Source organism: Odontesthes bonariensis, chromosome 23 (genome assembly GCF_027942865.1).
Source record: "Odontesthes bonariensis isolate fOdoBon6 chromosome 23, fOdoBon6.hap1, whole genome shotgun sequence".
Lineage (NCBI taxonomy): Eukaryota > Metazoa > Chordata > Actinopteri > Atheriniformes > Atherinopsidae > Odontesthes > Odontesthes bonariensis.
Window position 1 is genome coordinate 17,664,978 of NC_134528.1, and position 17,983 is coordinate 17,682,960.

The window sequence follows — 17,983 nt, forward strand, 5'->3', positions numbered from 1 at the left end:
ACGTCATAAACACTTAAAATCCTTTTTTAAGCAAGAGTGGCTTTAAAAATTTAAAACTCAGCCATGGGTATTTTCTAAGCATCCTCTTTCGAACACAACATTCAAATTACTAAAGAAAAAATTATATCTTGAGATAAGGGTTCCATATAACTCCATTCATTCTGGTCTCCAAAATTGAGCGCCCCACGTGGAAAGAGGGTGGAACTGCAACCAAAATCGCTTCGTTGGAAACCGGAAATGCACCGTGAGTTGCGAATCTATAGTATTATAGAATCTGTGGTGTGTAACACCGTTCAACCCACTGTACAGGTAGTTTAACTTCCGCCGGTTGTTCTTGGACAACTTTTCCAGTACAGTGTGCAAACAAACATGAGCAGAAACTGGCTGGCCCCAGCTACATGATGTGTTTATGGACACTCCGGCAGCACAACAGTGTCTTTGGTTTCCAAGAACAGACACCAGCTGTGAGTATTAGAATAGATACGACACAACGTACTGCTTGACATCCTGAGCAGATGCTTGTCGACTTTCGACAATATGAACAGGGAACAACTACAAGCCACAGCTTTCTAGGCGACTTCCACTTTGTTATGTCGTCGCTTTCGGGTGTTTCTGTATTTACAACGACTCGTCTCGCGCCACAATTCCGTTTTTAATCAACGCAAATCCAACCCACCTGATCCTTCTCAGATTTACCGATGGTATCTGTGCCGCCGCCGCCTCCTTCTCCGCCTGAGTCTCTCATTTTCCCTTTTCTGTCGGTGTGTGTGAGATGGAGAGAGAGACTATGGGGGGAAAGTTTCTAGGTTACGAATTCTTTCTGACCATTTTCCACTAAAGCGGCCACAATTGAAAACCTCGCCTGAAAAAAAGAGAAAAGAACTATAGGTGCAGCACTGTGCATGCCACACAGGTGAGGGTGTGGTTTCACGGCAGAGAGACAATTTGTCAATTCTCCAAACCTTGAAAATAGGAGGGGCCAATCAAAACCACAAACATTTCCGACGTCGGGTTTGAGCTGGCCTCGTGTATGGCGTATTTTTTGTACATCATATGACTTCATTCCAATACTCAGACTCCCCTGTTCTGCTTGTGTGATCGCAGATGTGAGGTCGAAGCTCACAGACTGCACTCATGAAGTCTGAAGCTCACGTAACAACCGCTTGTCCGGTTGTTGCAGCCTAAAAATAATCACGCAGTTGCTGTTGTGATTCCCAGCAGAACAAGCCGGCCCCCCATCAAAGTCAGTGACGGTCAGCTTTTTTGCATATAATGAAGGAACTTTTTAGTTTTTTGCATCAAATTACAGTCAGAATATTTGCTAATTTCAAGGTGAACCTGAAAAGCCCCACCCATCAAAAAAAAAAAAAAAAAAAACATGCCACAATGCAGTTGGTTTTACATGTCCCTCTACCTTCTAAAAGGGGACAAGCAGCGACCCACCTTTAGGAGTCCATTAGAGAGAAGTCCCCTGCAGGATAATCCAGGTATGGTTGAAGTAACTCCACAAAGTTGTGTATATAAAATATTTATTGAAAAACACATTTAAATACAGAATTCTTTATATTCTAAAAAGAAATATTACACATAAGTCATCACGCACAATCAATGTGGTTGATGACCATCTATAGGAAGTACCAGTTAGAACATATATAGATATATCTTGTTGTAAATAAATGAAGGCTCTTCCTCTGTCCTTTAGTGACATTCCCTTCGGGATCATCTGCCAAATCCTTGCGGGTCACTGGCCTTCTTTGACTCCTCTTTCCCACTTGTTTTGCTGATGTGGTATAAAGTGTTTGCGAGGTTGTGAAGCTGGCACGTCCCGAGCTGGCATCCACGCTGGAGTGCACGCCGTGTGCGTGGCTTTGCCGCCATGCTGCCAGTGATAAAGAGAGGAGAACAATAAGTCCAATTCTGGCCTCAAAAGCCTTACATTTACGTGAAAAAAAGATGGTGGGAAAGATGATTTCCATCTAAGATGCAGTGCTGAAATGAAGGTTTTCCTGAGAGCCATAATTAGCTGAGTTGAAATTAGCACTTTTTAATTGTTTAAAAAGAAGAAAAAAAAGTCTCTTCTCACAGTATTTACCCTGCATCAACACAGCATTAACCAGCCAACTGCAGAGGATGTGAGCTGTTACTTAACGAAAGGTCTGTGGTGTTTTTCAGGATGTTTGGAATTGTGTACCCGTGTTTCAAAGCATCCAGTTCAAGTTGTTTATCCTCTGAATGAAATGGGACGATCTTCACTTGTGGAACATGTTGCTCCTGCCTGTCTTCTGACCGTCCCACACCCACAGCCCGCACGGCTGCCCCCGAGTGGACGATGTCTGCTTCAGAGCTGCAGGCACAACAGAACACGGTAAAAATATCAAGCACAAGCAGAGACTAGTATAAGTCACAGTTGTACATCTTTCTCTTTCACAAATGATTCCAACATATTTGAGGTTTGAATATCTCGATGGGACACCTAGCAGAGAGTGCTGGTATCAGTGGATTTAGGGGTGTTTGACACCGACCTTTGAGTAACTCTCAGTGGGGAGGCAGCAGTCAAAGGCACAGTCAGCAGCAGCAGAAAAGCTATCTCCATACCGCACTCACCTACGTGGGGGAAGAAACAAGAGCAATTTAAAAAAAAATGCTGTACTGACCTGACTTATTAAAAACATCGAAACACAGAACAGATAAGAACTGCATGTTAAGCGAATGGTAACACTCACCTCAAAGAAAATGTGAAAATCTGCTGTGGCTTGTTGAAGAAACTATTCGTGGTCTCTTTCTGATGCCCAAGTCTGTCATCCCTGTCCTCCCCTGGTCCTTTATAGTGTTGTGGCAGGGTGCGGGGGTGTGTCTCTGATGTTGTTACAAGTGTGGGAGCTGATGAGATCACCTCCCACACTTGTAATTAATCAGTTATGTTGAAAGTTTAATCCCCTATTTACAGTAGCTGTGAAGCTAACAGAAACAACCTTTAAACAACAACGCCCGAGCAGATTCATTGTACTTATATTCTAAGTGACCTTGTACCTTCTTCGATGTTCACATCGATTCCTATGTTTGCTCTCTGCTCCCCCGAGCCCCCCACCGCCACATCCTCCTCCATCCCTCTCCTCCCTCACATACACTTGCTGCTGAGCAATTGTTCCAGAAATCGTTCATTCATTTCCATCACCTGCAGGAAGCCCGCCGAGCCCAAAATAACCCCGATTCTCCTCCAAGCTTTTCTTTATCGCCCCATTTTTCCTGTGCCTTTTTCCCTTGAGTCACTTCTGCCGTCACCATGTTTATTCTTGAAATGTCCTTTACTCACATCCACCTCCCTTCGTAAAGACTTTGAAAAACAGCTCCTTGATCTTGCAGCTGTCCTCAACATGATGCATCAAGTTTTTACAGATACTCTAATCAAAGCGCTGGATGGATCCAGGGTTGATTGCAGAGCATGGGAGAATTTTTACATTATTTAACTTTAGTATACTGCCATCTCTGTGGGAAATGCGCCCATAATTCCAAATATTTTTTACGATACAGTAAACCAACAAGGAGTCAGTATCCAATTTTAATGTTTGCAAGTCTCAGACTGTTTCTCAGTCTGGAGCCCCCCCCCCCCGCACGAGTCTATTGTGTACCTTTCCTGTGACTACTATCTTGCACTGAGTCATCACTGGTGCGCGTGCACTGAAGAGCATAAGCACCCAAATGACTATTATTTGCTTTATGATTAAGCATGGATTGCATCCGGTGGTGATTGGATAGCATGTGATGATGACAGGGATTGTGTGTGAGCCTCGAGGAGGCACGTCCTCTCAGTACAGCAGCCCCTGTTACCTTCTGAAGTCAAGCTTGAAGCAGATCAGTCAGTTTAAACACAAAAATTAGTCTAAACTTTAGAAAACAAACTTTGAACTCATGCTGTACGTACACGAACGCCCTGAAGTCAATAGCCTGTAATATTAGTCGTCATTCAATCATGTAAAAATGGGGATTAATGAACTCAATTACTGATTGAGCTCAGGGAGACAACTTAAATATTTTTGAGAAGACGCTGGGTTTTGTTGGTCACTAATTGGGATTGTTTATAAATCTGTATGTAAGATATGTGGAATTACCACATCCATCAATCTAATTAAAAATATTCCCTTTGTGTCTGATCACATCTCAGAGTGGCCGTTCCCACTGTTAGTGGAAGTTTCCACAGGTTATACCAGCCCTACACTGACGTTCAAACTGGTTATGATGTCTCAGAGGTCTGTGAGCACTGGGATATTTTCCCTGATCAGAGGATGGACATGGACATTCTAGTACCTTTGCAGTGATGCTCAAACATCCAAGTTAATGGCAACTGTAAGAAAATAAATACTACACTGCTATTATCGTTATTACTGTCCTGTTAAAACTACATATAGTAGCAGAGATATGGTAGTAACGTTCAGTTACAGATATACATACTGTATATTATGTCACAGGTGTGATAACAGATAGTCACAGTGTTAGTTTGAGGCGGGATGATAAAAGCATACAGTCCAGGACTGCGTCAGCGACAGTTGTTTTCTTCCACTCGTAGAAGTTCACTGAGGTCATCGGTGTATTGTAACTCTGAATTATTGGTGTCTCACACCTAATTCATCTTGAGGGACCATACGTTTACTTCCAGGAGGGCTCTTTGTGAGGACCCCTCTGACTTTTCTCCCACTATTTCTGTCGTAGTGTGCATCCTGTTGTTTTAAGCCTGCAGCCACCAGCCACCAGCTTAAGTTCCCCTGCAGGCCCTGTTTCCTTTACTTGCTGGGCACAAGAGAAAGCATCCTGGCAGGAAAGCTTGTCTTTCACTCACATGTCGTCATCTCAAAGATTTCATCAAGGGAAAAACACCTTTGCCACAAATGTGTGAACTTATGTGGAATACTCCCAGTAACCCGAGCGTAATTGTTGAGAGAAAGCTGTAAACAAGAGCCGCGTGTTCGCTGTCGTTCCTCAGGCAGCTTGACGTCTACTGCAGAGCTTATGCTGTTGATGTGCACTATCTCCAGGTTATAATTTGAGCTAAATCTTCCCGTTTACCTTGAGCTGCAATCTTTCACATTGTACAGTTGTGCTCCTATTTGCATGAGATGTAAAAATGTCATCTGACTGAGATGGGTCATAGAGGTGGTGCCATCTTGTGGGAACAGACACAAACAGTCGTCTGATTAAAACAGTACATACCCTTTTACAAGTATATTCTAATTTTGGAGTGATAGATTGTTTAACTGAATCAGAATATTGATGATTTAATCAGTTAACAGGTGGAAAAATACTGTCATCTTAAGTGATTTAGCAGATGCTTTTTTTGGGCAGTTTTTCAACTCCAGCTCAGCTTGATTACGCAACGGCTAACGAAGCTTGATGGGGGGAAAAAAAAAGAAAGAAAATCTTGATGGCTCGTTTAGTGTTTCCCCAGCTATTAAAAGATTTCATTGAAGGAGTGTTAAAGCTGAACAGAGAGTGAGAGCTGTATGGGAAAACCTGTAAGAGGTTAGAGGGTCATCACAGGGAGATCCAAGCTTAGAGGCCATTAGTGGATTATAACCATAAACGTTCCATGGCTCCTGCATCTCTGCTGGATTAAAGAGAGACGGAGAGATAGGCTGGCTGCATGAGGCTGACTGGAAAGCAATTGAACTGAGGCAAATTCAAGGGCAGAGCACAACAAACTGTGCGGAGTGAGACGCACTCAACAGAGAGCTGAGGGAAAGTTAGAGGAGTGACATCACTTTGGACGCTTACGATTTAAAGTGGTTTTGCTCACCTACAATTTTCTCACCTGACCGATAAAGTGACCTGCTCAAGGTAAGTTTGGACAAGCTCTGTAATCTGCTTGCAGTCACTGCATGTGTGAATACATTTCATCTCAGTATGGATCGTCGCATAAAAGATACAAAACCAGCTCTATCGACCGTGGGGGGGGGGGGTTGTAATCAGTAATCAATTTGGTGTGGTGGTCAAAGCAGTTCACTCAAAGCCACATCATTTAATGTTTTTTATTTCCGCATTTCAGTTGTCCAACAGACCAAATATACATACAGCACATGTGTGGCTATGAATTTGAGTAGCGATGGCCTCTCCTGACCACCATCCTCATTATCGTTGTGTAACTTTAATTTTGTTATGGGCTGAATGATCTGTGTGTGTGCAGGAAGCATGGACGTGGACGTCGAGGGGATTATCCAGTGCATCAAGCAGGGGGATGAGGACGGTGTTCAGATACAGCTGCAGGAGTTCAACAAAGAGGTAACACCACGCACAAGCTCACACTTTCTCATACACGGTACATCCCTGCTTAACATCTTTTTGTCATCTTTCCCTCGCTGCAGTATGCCCAGTGCTTCTTCGTCGATACAGAGGAGAGGGAGAAGCAGAAAGTGAGTTGATGCCACTGCAAAGTTTACCGCCCCATCCCATGTCCGCTAACGGGTCTTTAAAACGTTACCTTGCTCACTCTACACCTCCATGCCATCCACTCGTCCCCACCCCCGCCCCACAGCCTGTCTGTGATTAGTAATTCTGCTGTATCAGTTGTCCCTGATCCTCTCGGGCTCTGTGCTCAGGCAGATTGAGTCCACGCAGAGGAGGGGAATAACTGCGCTTATAACAGAGTTAGGAGAAACTTCTGAAAACAAGGAGAAGAGTTGATTTGAGTGGATTGTATTTTATTTGAAGATGGTTTGCATTTTTAGATTTGAATATATCTTTTTAATTACAGTACTTTCAAATTTTCCCTTTAATATTTTTTTCTGTCTAATTCTTTTCCACATTGTTGTGCACGGATGATATTGAGAAAATTCTGTCAATGACGCTCAGGGTTCATACAGTTGCTAGAACTAGCACAGACAGGACGCCTTCTTCAGCATCCAAGGTTAACAAAATAGAAGGAGGCCTCCCCCAGCACACAGTTCCCCATATCTTCCAAAACATTCTTGCACACAGTACTTCTTTTCTCATGGTATAACTTCATGACAGATGATTATCACATTTCCATCATTTTCACGTCCACTTACGCAGACCAGTGACCCGTCAGCCAGTCAGTCAAGACAAGTTTTCCTTTTCTGTGTTTTACACTTCTCTCATCACAACATTGTTCAGCAGCTTTCTGAAGAGCTCCTTATAGAAAACTCTGCTCCTGTAGGAGTTTTCAGGAGACTTTCTAACAAGACTCTTTTATCTCTTCTCTACTACATTGCTCCCTGAAAATGGAATGCCAACTTCCTGCAGCAAAGAAAACTAGAAGAGGTAAAGTGCCGCCATGATTTAGACAATAAATACCAATTGCTTTGGTTGCTCATAAGAGCAGCCTAAACTAATCCAGAAACTGAAATACAGCGTGACAATTTAGATTCTGTGTATTCATTGCTTCAGTTCAGGAAGAATAAAGTGAGAGACTACGATGATTCTGACTCTGACATTGAGGAGTATGAGCAGGAGGATCGAAGTCTCTTCCTCAGACAGGTAACTTGATGGTGTCGCTCTCTGCTTGCCCAAATGTATCCTTTCAAACTCCCTTGCAAAAAAAGGATTTGAAACTAAATGCCTTTTAATATTTTCCTGTTACCCTATTCAGAATTTAGCTAGCGTCCTTGTGAGGTTCATAAAATCGGGAGTCAAAAATCATCTGTTGAGAGTATGTCTGCACACTCTGAGGATCCTGTCCAGAGACAAAAAGATCCTCAGCCCCTTGGTGACAGACAGCGCTCTCCTGACTTTGGCCAAACTAGCAGGACTGACCACAAGTGATGTCAGCGACGAATCCAGCGACCCTGACTGCGACTTCTACGATAACATCATCGCATCCCTCGCAGAGGCAAAAGTGCTGCAGAGTCACGCTTACGAGGACGAAGGCGAAGCTGAGCCCGTTGACCAATGTGAGGAGTGCCCTGACATTGATGAGGACTCCAAGAGTGACATCAGCAACACCAACAGCGGAGACCTGGACAGCATCAGCTGGTACGGGAGCCACAGGACCAGCATCAATGAAATGCACAGAGGGGGCACCCATCAGAGGGTGCTGGAGCGAGGGAGGAAGGACCGCAGAGAGAGCAAGATGGTGATAGAGGAAGAGGAGGGGGAAGGGGAGCTTGGAGAGGAGACGCTGAGAAAAGAAGCCATGAAAGTGATGTGCAACGTGGTGTACAACAGCACCTGGGCACAGGAGAGGTTCAGTGGTCTTAGGTGGGCTGCCTCACAAGACACAGTCTCACACACAATTTCACAAATTCACAAAATGAGTTGTGTTTTTTGTAGAAGTTCAAGGAGCGACAAAAACATTGTAGTTGGAGAAAAAAAAAAGAAGCAGAGCCATGAAGCAACACAACTGTTTGATAAAACCAAATTTAGATGGAAATATAATATATGTGTAACGTTCATTGTAATCTTAATTCTGCTTTTATGGAAATCAACATGTTTCCAGACAGCTAACTCCTTATCATGTCTCCTGCCAGGCTCCTGAGCGGCCTCATTGAGCGTCTGTCCTCCAGTGTCAATTGGTTGTCTCCTTCCAGCCTCCAGTTCTACGAGCTGCGCCTCATGTTCCTCATCACTGCGCTACGTCCAGAGCTCAGCACTCAACTTCAACAGGTAAGACAATCTAAAGTTACTCTGTGAGATATTTTTCTTAATCACCAAGAGAGTATTCCTTTTTGCCCTCTCACTTTTTTATTTTCCTCTTCCAGGAGGGAGGCTTGCCCATCCTCACTACAGCCTTGGAGAGCTGCCTGGAGGTGCAGTGGAAGGACCAGTATGAGTGTGTGCTGGACCCCGCGGCACCACCCATATCTCCGGAAGCGTCTCAGCGGATCATAGAGATCCTCAAAATCCTCTTCAATATAACCTACAGCGCCCACAGGCAGGAGCCAAGTGAGGTCAGTGAGGGAGCTGTGAGCCAGAGTCCAGCCTGTAGGTGTAAGAGAAAAGTCAGGAAGAAATCTAGACGTGCTGTCATCAGTCACGTCTGCGGTCATTTGAGGAACTACGGAAAATTCCTATGAGCTGAAAACAAAGACAAAGAAAACCAAGCCAATCTTGGAATCGGTGGTGAGGCTTGTTTTCTCTCCCTTTAGGAAGACGCAGCTCTGTACCGACACCTGGTGGCGATTCTGCGCCTCTGCCTGATGAGGAAGTGTTTGTTGTCTGATGATACCAATGAGCTGCAGGGGTGAGCATTCTGGGGGACTTTTCTCATCCTTCATCTAACTCTGAGCTCTAACATCTCATACTGCACCATCACGTCTTTACAGCATGTATAATACGTTTTTATTAAGTCTGCTTGGAATACCTTTAAACCTTACCCAGGACTGCCAAAAAAATTAAGTGTTAAGTCTAAGCCTGATTCAGCAAGTTGAATCTCACTCTCATACTAATCATTGCTTTTAATGGGATTATAATATAAAAATATAAAGAGCTAATAAAACACATCTTCTTCTTGCTTGCTCATTGCTCACAGCTAGATTATATTTCCAATAGAGCTGATTTAATATTCCTGTTGTTGATAAATTCGTTATCCTGTTCTTTTGTTTCATTACATTTTGACTTTTAAAGGAAATCTCTTTTTTTCTGATTCTGTTCTTACCATCAGCTGTGTTTTTATGTTGATCTGCATAAAACAATCCTTCCCAAGCAAAGCGAACGATCACGCTCCTCTCCTCTCGCCCCTTGTCAATCCCTCAGTCACACAGTCAACCTGCTGTCAGCGCTGCCTCTCCAGTGTCTTGATGTGCTGCTCATGGTGCCTCTGGAGCCAAACTCCAAGCAAAGTCTGGGTGTCAATATGGACTGTGTGCACATGCTGCTGATGTTCATGGAGACACGCCTGGACTTGGTGAGGGAGAAAGCAACATGACGAGAGGGGTTTATGCTTGGGGTATCTCCTTCGATTCCATCTGCGTTTTATTTCTTCATTTATCTTTTTATCTATCTGTGCTTTTCAGGGTGTTAAGATCAAAGCGAAGCTGACGCCAATCCTCAATCTGCTGACGGAGAGCTGCAGGGCTCACAGAGAAACACGCCTCTACATCAGGAAACATGTAACGTTGTGCAAAAAATGATCCCTCTGAGGAAGCTGTCAAATTCTGCTTTTCATTATATTCCGATTACACTAATGAGCAAAATATTGTGACCAGCCTCAATCTGGGCGGCTGCCACAGGAAAGTGCCCAGTAGCACCACACATGGAGATCCTGTATGCCCTGTGGAGCAGAACAGAAGGAGGCACCCTACAGCCCTTACCTCTCTAAGATGCACCATTTTTACGCCCAACACTTTGACCTCGAATTACTTAATATTTCCCAGATCTTGTCGGGCACTTTTTCTGTGAGTGTTCACAGCGGTTTTTGCCCATTTGTGTATGCTTGCATCCAGTGATGTTTTTCATTTTAAAGATGAAGTCCTACATAAAATCCTAATGTGTCCCCCTCATTAGATCCTGCCTCCTCTGAGAGACGTGTCACAAAGGCCAGAGGAAGGCACCACAGTGAAGAATCGTCTGATTCGTCTCATGACTCATCTGGACACAGACCTCAAACACTGCGCTGCTGACCTCATCTTTGTCCTCTGCAAGGAAAACGGTAAACACGGTCACCCCTCATATGACATAGAAATGACACAAATGTATTTGTCAATGTGAATCTAAATTTTTACATAACTTTTGACCACCCTTACTTCTCTACCCAGTGGGCCGTTTTGTCAAGTACACAGGTTATGGCAATGCAGCGGGCCTGCTGGCTACCAGGGGACTGCTGGGAGGTCAGGGGCCCAGGAACTCCACCTCCAGTGCCCAGTACTCCAGCGACTCTGATTCAGACACCGAGGAGTACCGGCAGGTCAAAGATCGCATCAACCCGGTGACGGGGCGGATGGAGGCAGAGCAGACAGACCCCATGGAGGGCATGACAGAGGAGGAGAAGGAGGAGGAGGCCAAAAGGCTGATCATGCTCTTCAACAAGCTGTCCAGGTCGGCAAAGCATCAAATGCTTACAGACATACAATCTAAATATCTAACGGTAGTAAAGATGTATGAGTCTCAAATCGGTGATGAGGCTGTGTGTAAATTCTTGTTTAGTTAATCCTAATAACCCTCTTCCCTGAGGAAACTATTAAAAGATGTAATATTTCCAGGTGTGAACTAAAAATAAATGGTTATTTATTCACTTTAACACATCTTGTTCAAATGTTAAATGAAGCAGAGCAAAGCTGACTTTATTGTGACACTATAGCTGTGAAAAAAGACTTGAATCTCTGTTATCCAGTAATTTGGTATACCTTTAGGATTACTTAAAGACTGTTTCTTCATCATTTTTGTTTCAGATTAATATTAATGGACACCAATGCTCTCTTAGAAGCTTTGTATTTCCTCTTTTTATATGCAGAAGAATCATGAATAATTTCTGCAAAGAGCTCCACTGAAAGCGAAATTGTTTTTCTACACCTTTGAATTTCAGGGACAAGAATGAGAACAGTGTTACTGCTTATGAACCAACTGTCCGTGTCTTTTACATCTTGTTTTTCCAGAGACAACATCATCCAGCCGATGGGAGTGAATGAAGAAGGGAAGCTTGTCCCAATGTCGGGACTTGGGGAGAATTCCGTTGCTGACGAAGCGAAGCCCGAGACGGAGAAGGACGGAGAGGCAGATGAAGAAGACTGAATGTGTCTTTATTTGAGCTTGTCAGGGAATAAATTCTTGTTTTAACAGTGCGGATGACCCAAAAGACAAAATTAAAAAAAAGAAGAAAGTTACAGAGCAAGCCATTCTGACAGTGACTAAACTAAACAAAAGACGTGAAATGCTACTTTTATAGTCCTTCTTTTTTGGAGTCATCCTCATAACATACAGTGTAGAGCAGCTTTCACACTGGTTTGAGTTAAGAATGAAATTCTCAGTGTGTTGTAGGTCTTGGGAAGGAATCTATTTTAAGATGATCGTGATCTCTGTGTTTCAATAAAGTCTGAAAATCTCTCTAATAAGCTGCATCTGATGCGTCATTGAGATAGGACACTAACATGTGATGGACTCAACATCTGCGCAGCCTACAGAATGCATTTCATTCTCTGCCTGTGACAAGCTGCTGTAGATACTGACTGATTCCAGATGCTCTGATCGTGTGTGCACGGTTGGATCAGTTTAAACAGTATTTGATTTTTAAGCACTCCTTGTGACTGAACAATTCAGGCATTTGTGTTGCACTTTTATCGGTGAAGTGGCTGCATACATTCATCTTTAATTCTGATGCTTTTGCACGATTAATACAGTCAACAAGATAATCAGCTGGCAGCAGCTCAAACACATTATTTGCAGGACTGGCATGAAGACTGAGTAAAACAGCCTGAAAATGCATCTTATTTGTGGTTGCTCAAATAATATAATTCATGCAAGAACTATCCTATAAAATTTGGTACTGATAATGCACGTAAAAAAATATTTAAAAAAGCACACCTTTAACCACTGAGCACTGGTCAAGTCACATCTTAAATATGTGCAATCCTTTGTGAAGTGACAGCCATTACAATGCCACTTCAATTATCAGTACAGTAGTTATCATTATTAAATCATTCGTTTGTCAAAAAATCGTAATCAAATAACTGTTTGAGATGTTCTCAAAGTTTTTAAGGACCAGAAACAGAGTAAATGTTGACTTCTTTCAGGCAGAGAGTGGTGGATTAGTACAACTCCATCATCTCTTCCAGCGACATCTGCAGCTCTACAGACTGCAGGGAGGAGGCGCCGCCTTCAACGGCTATAGTCTTCAGTAACTCCATTGAAGTCAGGACCACCTGAGACAGGAAAAACAAACAGAACAGAAAAAATGACACATGTGAGCACAAGAGGTTTCGTGAAATTTGAGAATGCTGTTTTTTTTCCTCTTTAAAATAATCGCTTTTGTATCAACGTTTTGTTTCACAGTAGCACAACTGCATGGAGGCTGAGGAGTAATAAAACCTTTCAGAGCTGAAGGATAATAATCTGAATACTTTAAATATTTTCTTACCTCGACTGTGATGAGTTTCTTCTCCCAGGGCCTGTTGTCTGGGTCAGGCCACTTCTCCCCGAGACAGAAGAACAGGGAGCATGGAGGGCATTCTCCCCCATTACTGAATTCCACTATTCCTATAGGGAACCAGAGACTTTCTCAAGCCAACATGCAACACGCTGCACATGCATTCACATGCATTCACATGTAAGCTAGCACAAAGTTAAATAATAGATTTTTTCACCCACCTTTCACAAAGTCCCTGAACTGGTAAAGTGGTTCAGGGTTCAGTTTAGAAATCTCCTGGGGCTTTTTACTGCTGTCAAACTTGGAAAAGCTCCAGAAAGTTTTGATTTCACCGTGTCGCTGACTGTAGACCACGTGGCCCGACACTCCCACATCCAGGCCGTCGCCCAGAATATCCAGGATCCTTTGGGTCAGTTTGGCTTGAGTTTGATCCGCCATAGCCACAGGTCTTGGCAGAGAGACCAGGGAGAGGCCTGTCTCATCATTCACAACTGTACCCATGAGTTCAGGCCTGATGTGAAGACATTTTTCATTTGATTTTAAGTTCAATAGATAGTTATGTGACTAGCATATCACAGAAAAACGTTGAAAATGTAAAATATACGTTTCAGAAATTGATAACAGTGATGTGAGAAGATAGATACCACTGTGTGAATATGTATCTACAGCCAGGATAAGGTGGGAAGTATTATATATATGAACGGCAACATCGTGAAGGTATGGTATAACACTGTATCCTAGAGGCAGTACAGGACCACCATTACTGATAAGATAACTTACTAAGATAGAATGAGAGTGCTTTTTTATTTTTGACTGAACTGTGGTTGCAGCCCCGCACAACAGAGAGTGAGCTGAGGTCTTGTGCTCCTGTCATTGCTGTGCGGAGCCGGAGCTGATAGATACCCACGACTACTGCTGAATGCCATTTGAACCCTTTCTCACGGCCCTAAAAAGCCAGATCTTAGTGAGTAGTATTTCCTTTTTTGACCACTGTGAAATGAACTTGCAGTATGCTGGTATTGTCTTAACCATGGTACTTGATATCATGGTAATAATGCACATGTAACCCTATCATAAATAATTCACCACCATCATGTCTTGGTAAAGATATCATTTCAACAGGCTGTATGGCACCTAAATCCTGGCTACCATCCAACATAAAACAGAAAAAAATAGGAAGGAGATGCTACACTGCTATTATATTGGCTCAGCCAGAAGGATGCCCTGCCCAGATAAGCTGTTGCCTTATTAGCTCTAACAGAAAATTTGAGGCAGACAGACGCAGCTTTGGTGAGGGAAATCAGAAATCCTCTCAATGCTTGAAAATTACAAGTCCAAATTGGAATATTTGAAACGTCAATTAACAAAACATTTTCTACAAGCATTGAAGTCATATTTTTATCATAACTTCCTTCATGCAGTGAAAACCTGATAGCTTGACAGCTCAACATCAGAGCAGTCTCAATGCTGAGCTTTTGCCTCATTTGGATTCATTTTACTGCACAGACTCTTACCTCTGTATTTCTAGCTCTGGCCACATTATCATTAGCGTCTGACGCTATAACATTACTTATATGACAAACATATGGAAAAAAAGGATCATACTTTTGTTTTTCCTTTTAAGCTAAACAGCTTGTGGGTTCAACTACATATTTACTGTGGAGACATGATCAATCTTCTCAATCGATCTTTTTTGGTGAGAACATAAATAAGCATACAGTGTCTGGCAAAAATCAAGCGGTTTCTTCTAAATGGAACAGGGAATGCTGTCAGAAATGTTTCCTCAGGAAAATGATTCATTTTGATGTTACCTGTAAACTAGGCGGACACCGGCCTCATTCTCAACCAGCTGCTCAGACACCTTCATTCCTCTGTAGTACACGGATATCCTGAATTGAGTCTCTAAAGATTCAGAAATAGTGCATTAAAAACTGCGCTTTACAGCACCATCCTAATCAAATCACATTATTTAGGCTGCAAATCAGCCTGTTGACACATTGGACATACTGTACCCAACAGCCTTAGAAAACACATTGTATTTGAAAGTGTTGGGCCATTTCTGTGGGTGTGTGTAATTTCCCCATTTCACAGCCACAGCAGCATCCCCCAACTTACTGAAATTATCCCCATCTCCAGTCTTGTGCATTGTGTGTAGGAACTGTGCTGCGAACTGCCCATCATCATAAGCCCCTCCTTCAGCTTCCCTCACTGGACATGCTGGTTGCTCTGGCAACCCAGTTTCACTGGCAGCAGCCTCAAATGTTACTGGATCCTGTTGTTGCCCAGGCAACGGGTGTCCACCAATCACAACCTGATTCTGCAGCTGCTGTTGCTCAGGAGGAGGCTCAAAGCCCGCGGTGCCCTCTGTGGAAAAGTTGGAGAAACTGAAAAACTATTTGTAGGAAAGTACCTTGGTTTGTTTTCTGCTGTTACTGCAGCAGTGAGGAGGAAATGAAGAGCAAAGCTGAGAAGACTACCTGGGTCAGGGCCAATGTTCAGTCCTCTCAGACACTCCTGGAGAATATCCTGGCTGGCTGGGCACTCTGTTGACAAATGTTGGCGGTGATTAATTAAATGGCTAATAGTTTGACAGTTATAATCAAGTGTATTTCTCTTCAAAGACATCAAATTCATGCAAGGATAAAATGTGTAGTGTAGGAGCTCCTTCACCTGGCATCACAATGTCTTGTGGAAGGAAGAGATCTTCGTCAAAGTATGGGCCAACCTGATTCTGAGTGACAGACACACACCTCAATCAGTTCATGCTAAATGATTTTTGTTACACTGCATTTGTACTACTTTTTCACATTTTGCTTCCTGAGTCCCTACAAGTAAAATCCACATGCCCAGTCACTTACATGTTTCATACCGAAGTCATCAAACAAACCGGCATCCTCCTGCTCCTGGCGTCCAGCAGAAGAGCTAGCTTTAGGGGGTAAAAGCAAAGGCCTCTGCTAACCATCATTTCAGCCTTTCTTCTTGTCAGAAACATCTCTTTGATCCTAACAAATCACATCATGTGGGCTCGGCTTTAATTTCTAATTCAATTTTTGCATTGATCTCATTTGTCATTCAACATAAAAAGAAATATACACTTATATGCACTTTGTTAATTGCATTGATAACTTTTTTTTTTTTTAAACGCAGCATTGCAAACTCTCTGCTTCTTGGCATCACAATGGAGATCCACAGCCTGAATGATTATGTATAATAATAAAGTTGCGGGAACAAGGCTGCAAGAGAAGTGGAATTTTTTTGTAATTTGGTTGCTTTGGCTATTATCCACCAGTACTTTGTCCCATGGGGGGACACTCACCTCCTGATGCCTCCTCTGGCCAGTGAAACACTTTATGGGGGTTAGCCGTGTCATTCTTGTTATCTGAAACCATTTTGAAGCCTTTAGCTCGGAGGGCACTTCGGAAGTTCCTCTTCCAGACTGAGGGCTCTCCCTGAGCCCGACCATTGCCACTCACCTCAGCCCAGGCCTGAAAGGGGGGGAACAAAACATTCAAAGCACATGTGAACAGGTGAAGGTGGAATACAAAGCTGTATTTGTTACATTGCAACAGTTCAGTGGAAGATGCTTTCGGCGAGACTGGCTCTTACTTTAAAGATGAGAACATCGTTGTTAGACGAGTCCTGTCTCAGGGCATGCTTCCATGGGATGGAGAATTCTGTTTGCTCCGGGTTTGTCCATTGGACACCAGGAAAACTGCGGCTGTCAATCTGGACCCGCAGCCACGGAATCAGCAGTGGTTTAGGATGAGCCATTTTCTACAGGAGCAAGAAAATAAATGTTCAAGCTCAATTTATCACTGCTGCTCTTTGTCGTTTACTTGATTTCTTAAAAAGCACACTTCACGGATACAGCATCAGTAGAATGTGTCCAAAGCATTTGACTAATACGCGAAACGTGCGCATTTCTGTTGTTAATTTATCTCCACAATGCATCGCTATTAATCACTGTAATCTTTTAAGTCGGTATGTGTCTGTAAACGATGCTGTTTGGTCATTTTGCTGCTGAAAAATGAGGTGGCTGCCAGCCGTATGCTTCGCAGTCGGTATTGCATCGGAATCTGATGGTACTTTTCTTAATAATTCCATCAGTTTTGACAAGATTCTCCACACCACAGAGTGAAATGCAGCCCCAAACCATGATACAGCCTCTGCCGTGTAGGCTGTAGACACATGTTGACAAGGGAATGAGCCAGAGAATTCAAATTCGAATTCATAGCTTCACATAACCTGTTGCCAATGTTTTTCAGTCCAGTTCTTGTTAAAATGAACTGAAAACATGTATGAAAATGAAAAGGTCCAACAGACAGGAAGCGGGCTGATAACAGAAGGCAACAAACTGAAACATAAGTGCCAACACAATGCGTGTCAGACATTATATACCCAGCCAGAGCATTCTCCTGCCGTGTGTTGCTAACATGACCGCTATGTTCTTCTCCTTCTGTCAACACCACTAAATAAAACTCTCCTACCTGCAGTGAGGAGGTTTCGTCGGAGTGTTGAGCTCGCGCGCAGTCGTCTTTCACGCTTGGTAATCAGAAACACGTCGGCTCGCAGCGCGTGCTGACAAACTGAAGCTCTGAGACGAGCTGTCAATCAGTCCAGCTGCACAATCCTTTTTTATATACTGTCAAGACTGGTCGAAGTTTTTCTCGGGAAACTCCAACACAGTCAGTTTCGTTTTCCTGATGTGACGTCAGAGCCGGGCCTGTTTGGCAAACACACACGCGCACAGATCTATATTAGTATACTTTTGGGGACCTTCCAGAGGCACAGAAAGACTTAAAACCCCTACAAACATTTTTTTTCCCCTGTATTAACTAGAAATGTTAACGTAAACTACGTACAGAGAAACAACCAGAAATGGGAGAATTTACTGGATGCCTTACATTTACAGATCAAAGTTGCTTAAAATGCATTCCTGACAAATGTGACAAAAGTGAA

At 43.1% G+C, this 17,983-nt stretch overlaps 3 protein-coding genes across 7 annotated transcripts in view; 1 reads left to right on the plus strand and 2 right to left on the minus strand.

Moving 5' to 3' along the window:
- Nucleotides 1-939, minus strand: part of LOC142374227 (transient receptor potential cation channel subfamily M member 4-like) — a 33,081-nt gene extending 32,142 nt beyond the window's left edge. The window contains exon 1 of one of the 3 annotated variants that reach the window (XR_012768668.1): nucleotides 677-939. Coding sequence is in view for 1 of the 3 variants with exons in the window: in XM_075457784.1 (XP_075313899.1) it covers nucleotides 677-745 (69 nt within the window). In the remaining 2 variants the exon portion in view is untranslated. The remainder of the gene's footprint in view (nucleotides 1-676) is intronic. The other 2 variants (XM_075457784.1, XM_075457785.1) reach the window with 2 other exon arrangements.
- Nucleotides 215-11,983, plus strand: LOC142374229 (chaperone Ric-8A-like). Of its 3 annotated transcripts, XM_075457786.1 has the most exons (15): nucleotides 215-464; nucleotides 2,173-2,365; nucleotides 6,176-6,270; nucleotides 6,354-6,401; nucleotides 7,252-7,269; nucleotides 7,396-7,485; nucleotides 7,598-8,205; nucleotides 8,475-8,610; nucleotides 8,706-8,894; nucleotides 9,093-9,187; nucleotides 9,700-9,850; nucleotides 9,960-10,055; nucleotides 10,450-10,594; nucleotides 10,701-10,980; nucleotides 11,538-11,982. In XM_075457786.1, the coding sequence occupies exons 3-15, from the start codon at nucleotides 6,181-6,183 to the stop codon at nucleotides 11,671-11,673; spliced, it is 2,082 nt and encodes a 693-aa protein (XP_075313901.1). In that variant the 5' UTR covers nucleotides 215-464; nucleotides 2,173-2,365; nucleotides 6,176-6,180; the 3' UTR covers nucleotides 11,674-11,982. The 3 variants fall into 3 exon arrangements, with proteins under 3 accessions (XP_075313901.1, XP_075313903.1, XP_075313902.1); XM_075457788.1 differs by lacking the exon at nucleotides 2,173-2,365 and having other exon boundaries at nucleotides 11,538-11,983; XM_075457787.1 differs by lacking the exon at nucleotides 215-464 and having other exon boundaries at nucleotides 1,844-2,365.
- Nucleotides 11,661-17,725, minus strand: irf3 (interferon regulatory factor 3). The gene is made up of 11 exons (XM_075457789.1): nucleotides 17,512-17,725; nucleotides 16,631-16,798; nucleotides 16,341-16,509; nucleotides 15,883-15,950; nucleotides 15,695-15,755; nucleotides 15,502-15,567; nucleotides 15,140-15,388; nucleotides 14,836-14,926; nucleotides 13,246-13,535; nucleotides 13,016-13,134; nucleotides 11,661-12,800 (listed from the first exon to the last, which is right to left on the minus strand). Exons 2-11 carry the CDS (start codon nucleotides 16,793-16,795, stop codon nucleotides 12,687-12,689), a joined length of 1,392 nt encoding a protein of 463 aa, XP_075313904.1. The 5' UTR covers nucleotides 16,796-16,798; nucleotides 17,512-17,725; the 3' UTR covers nucleotides 11,661-12,686.
- Between the last annotated feature and the right edge of the window lie 258 nt (nucleotides 17,726-17,983).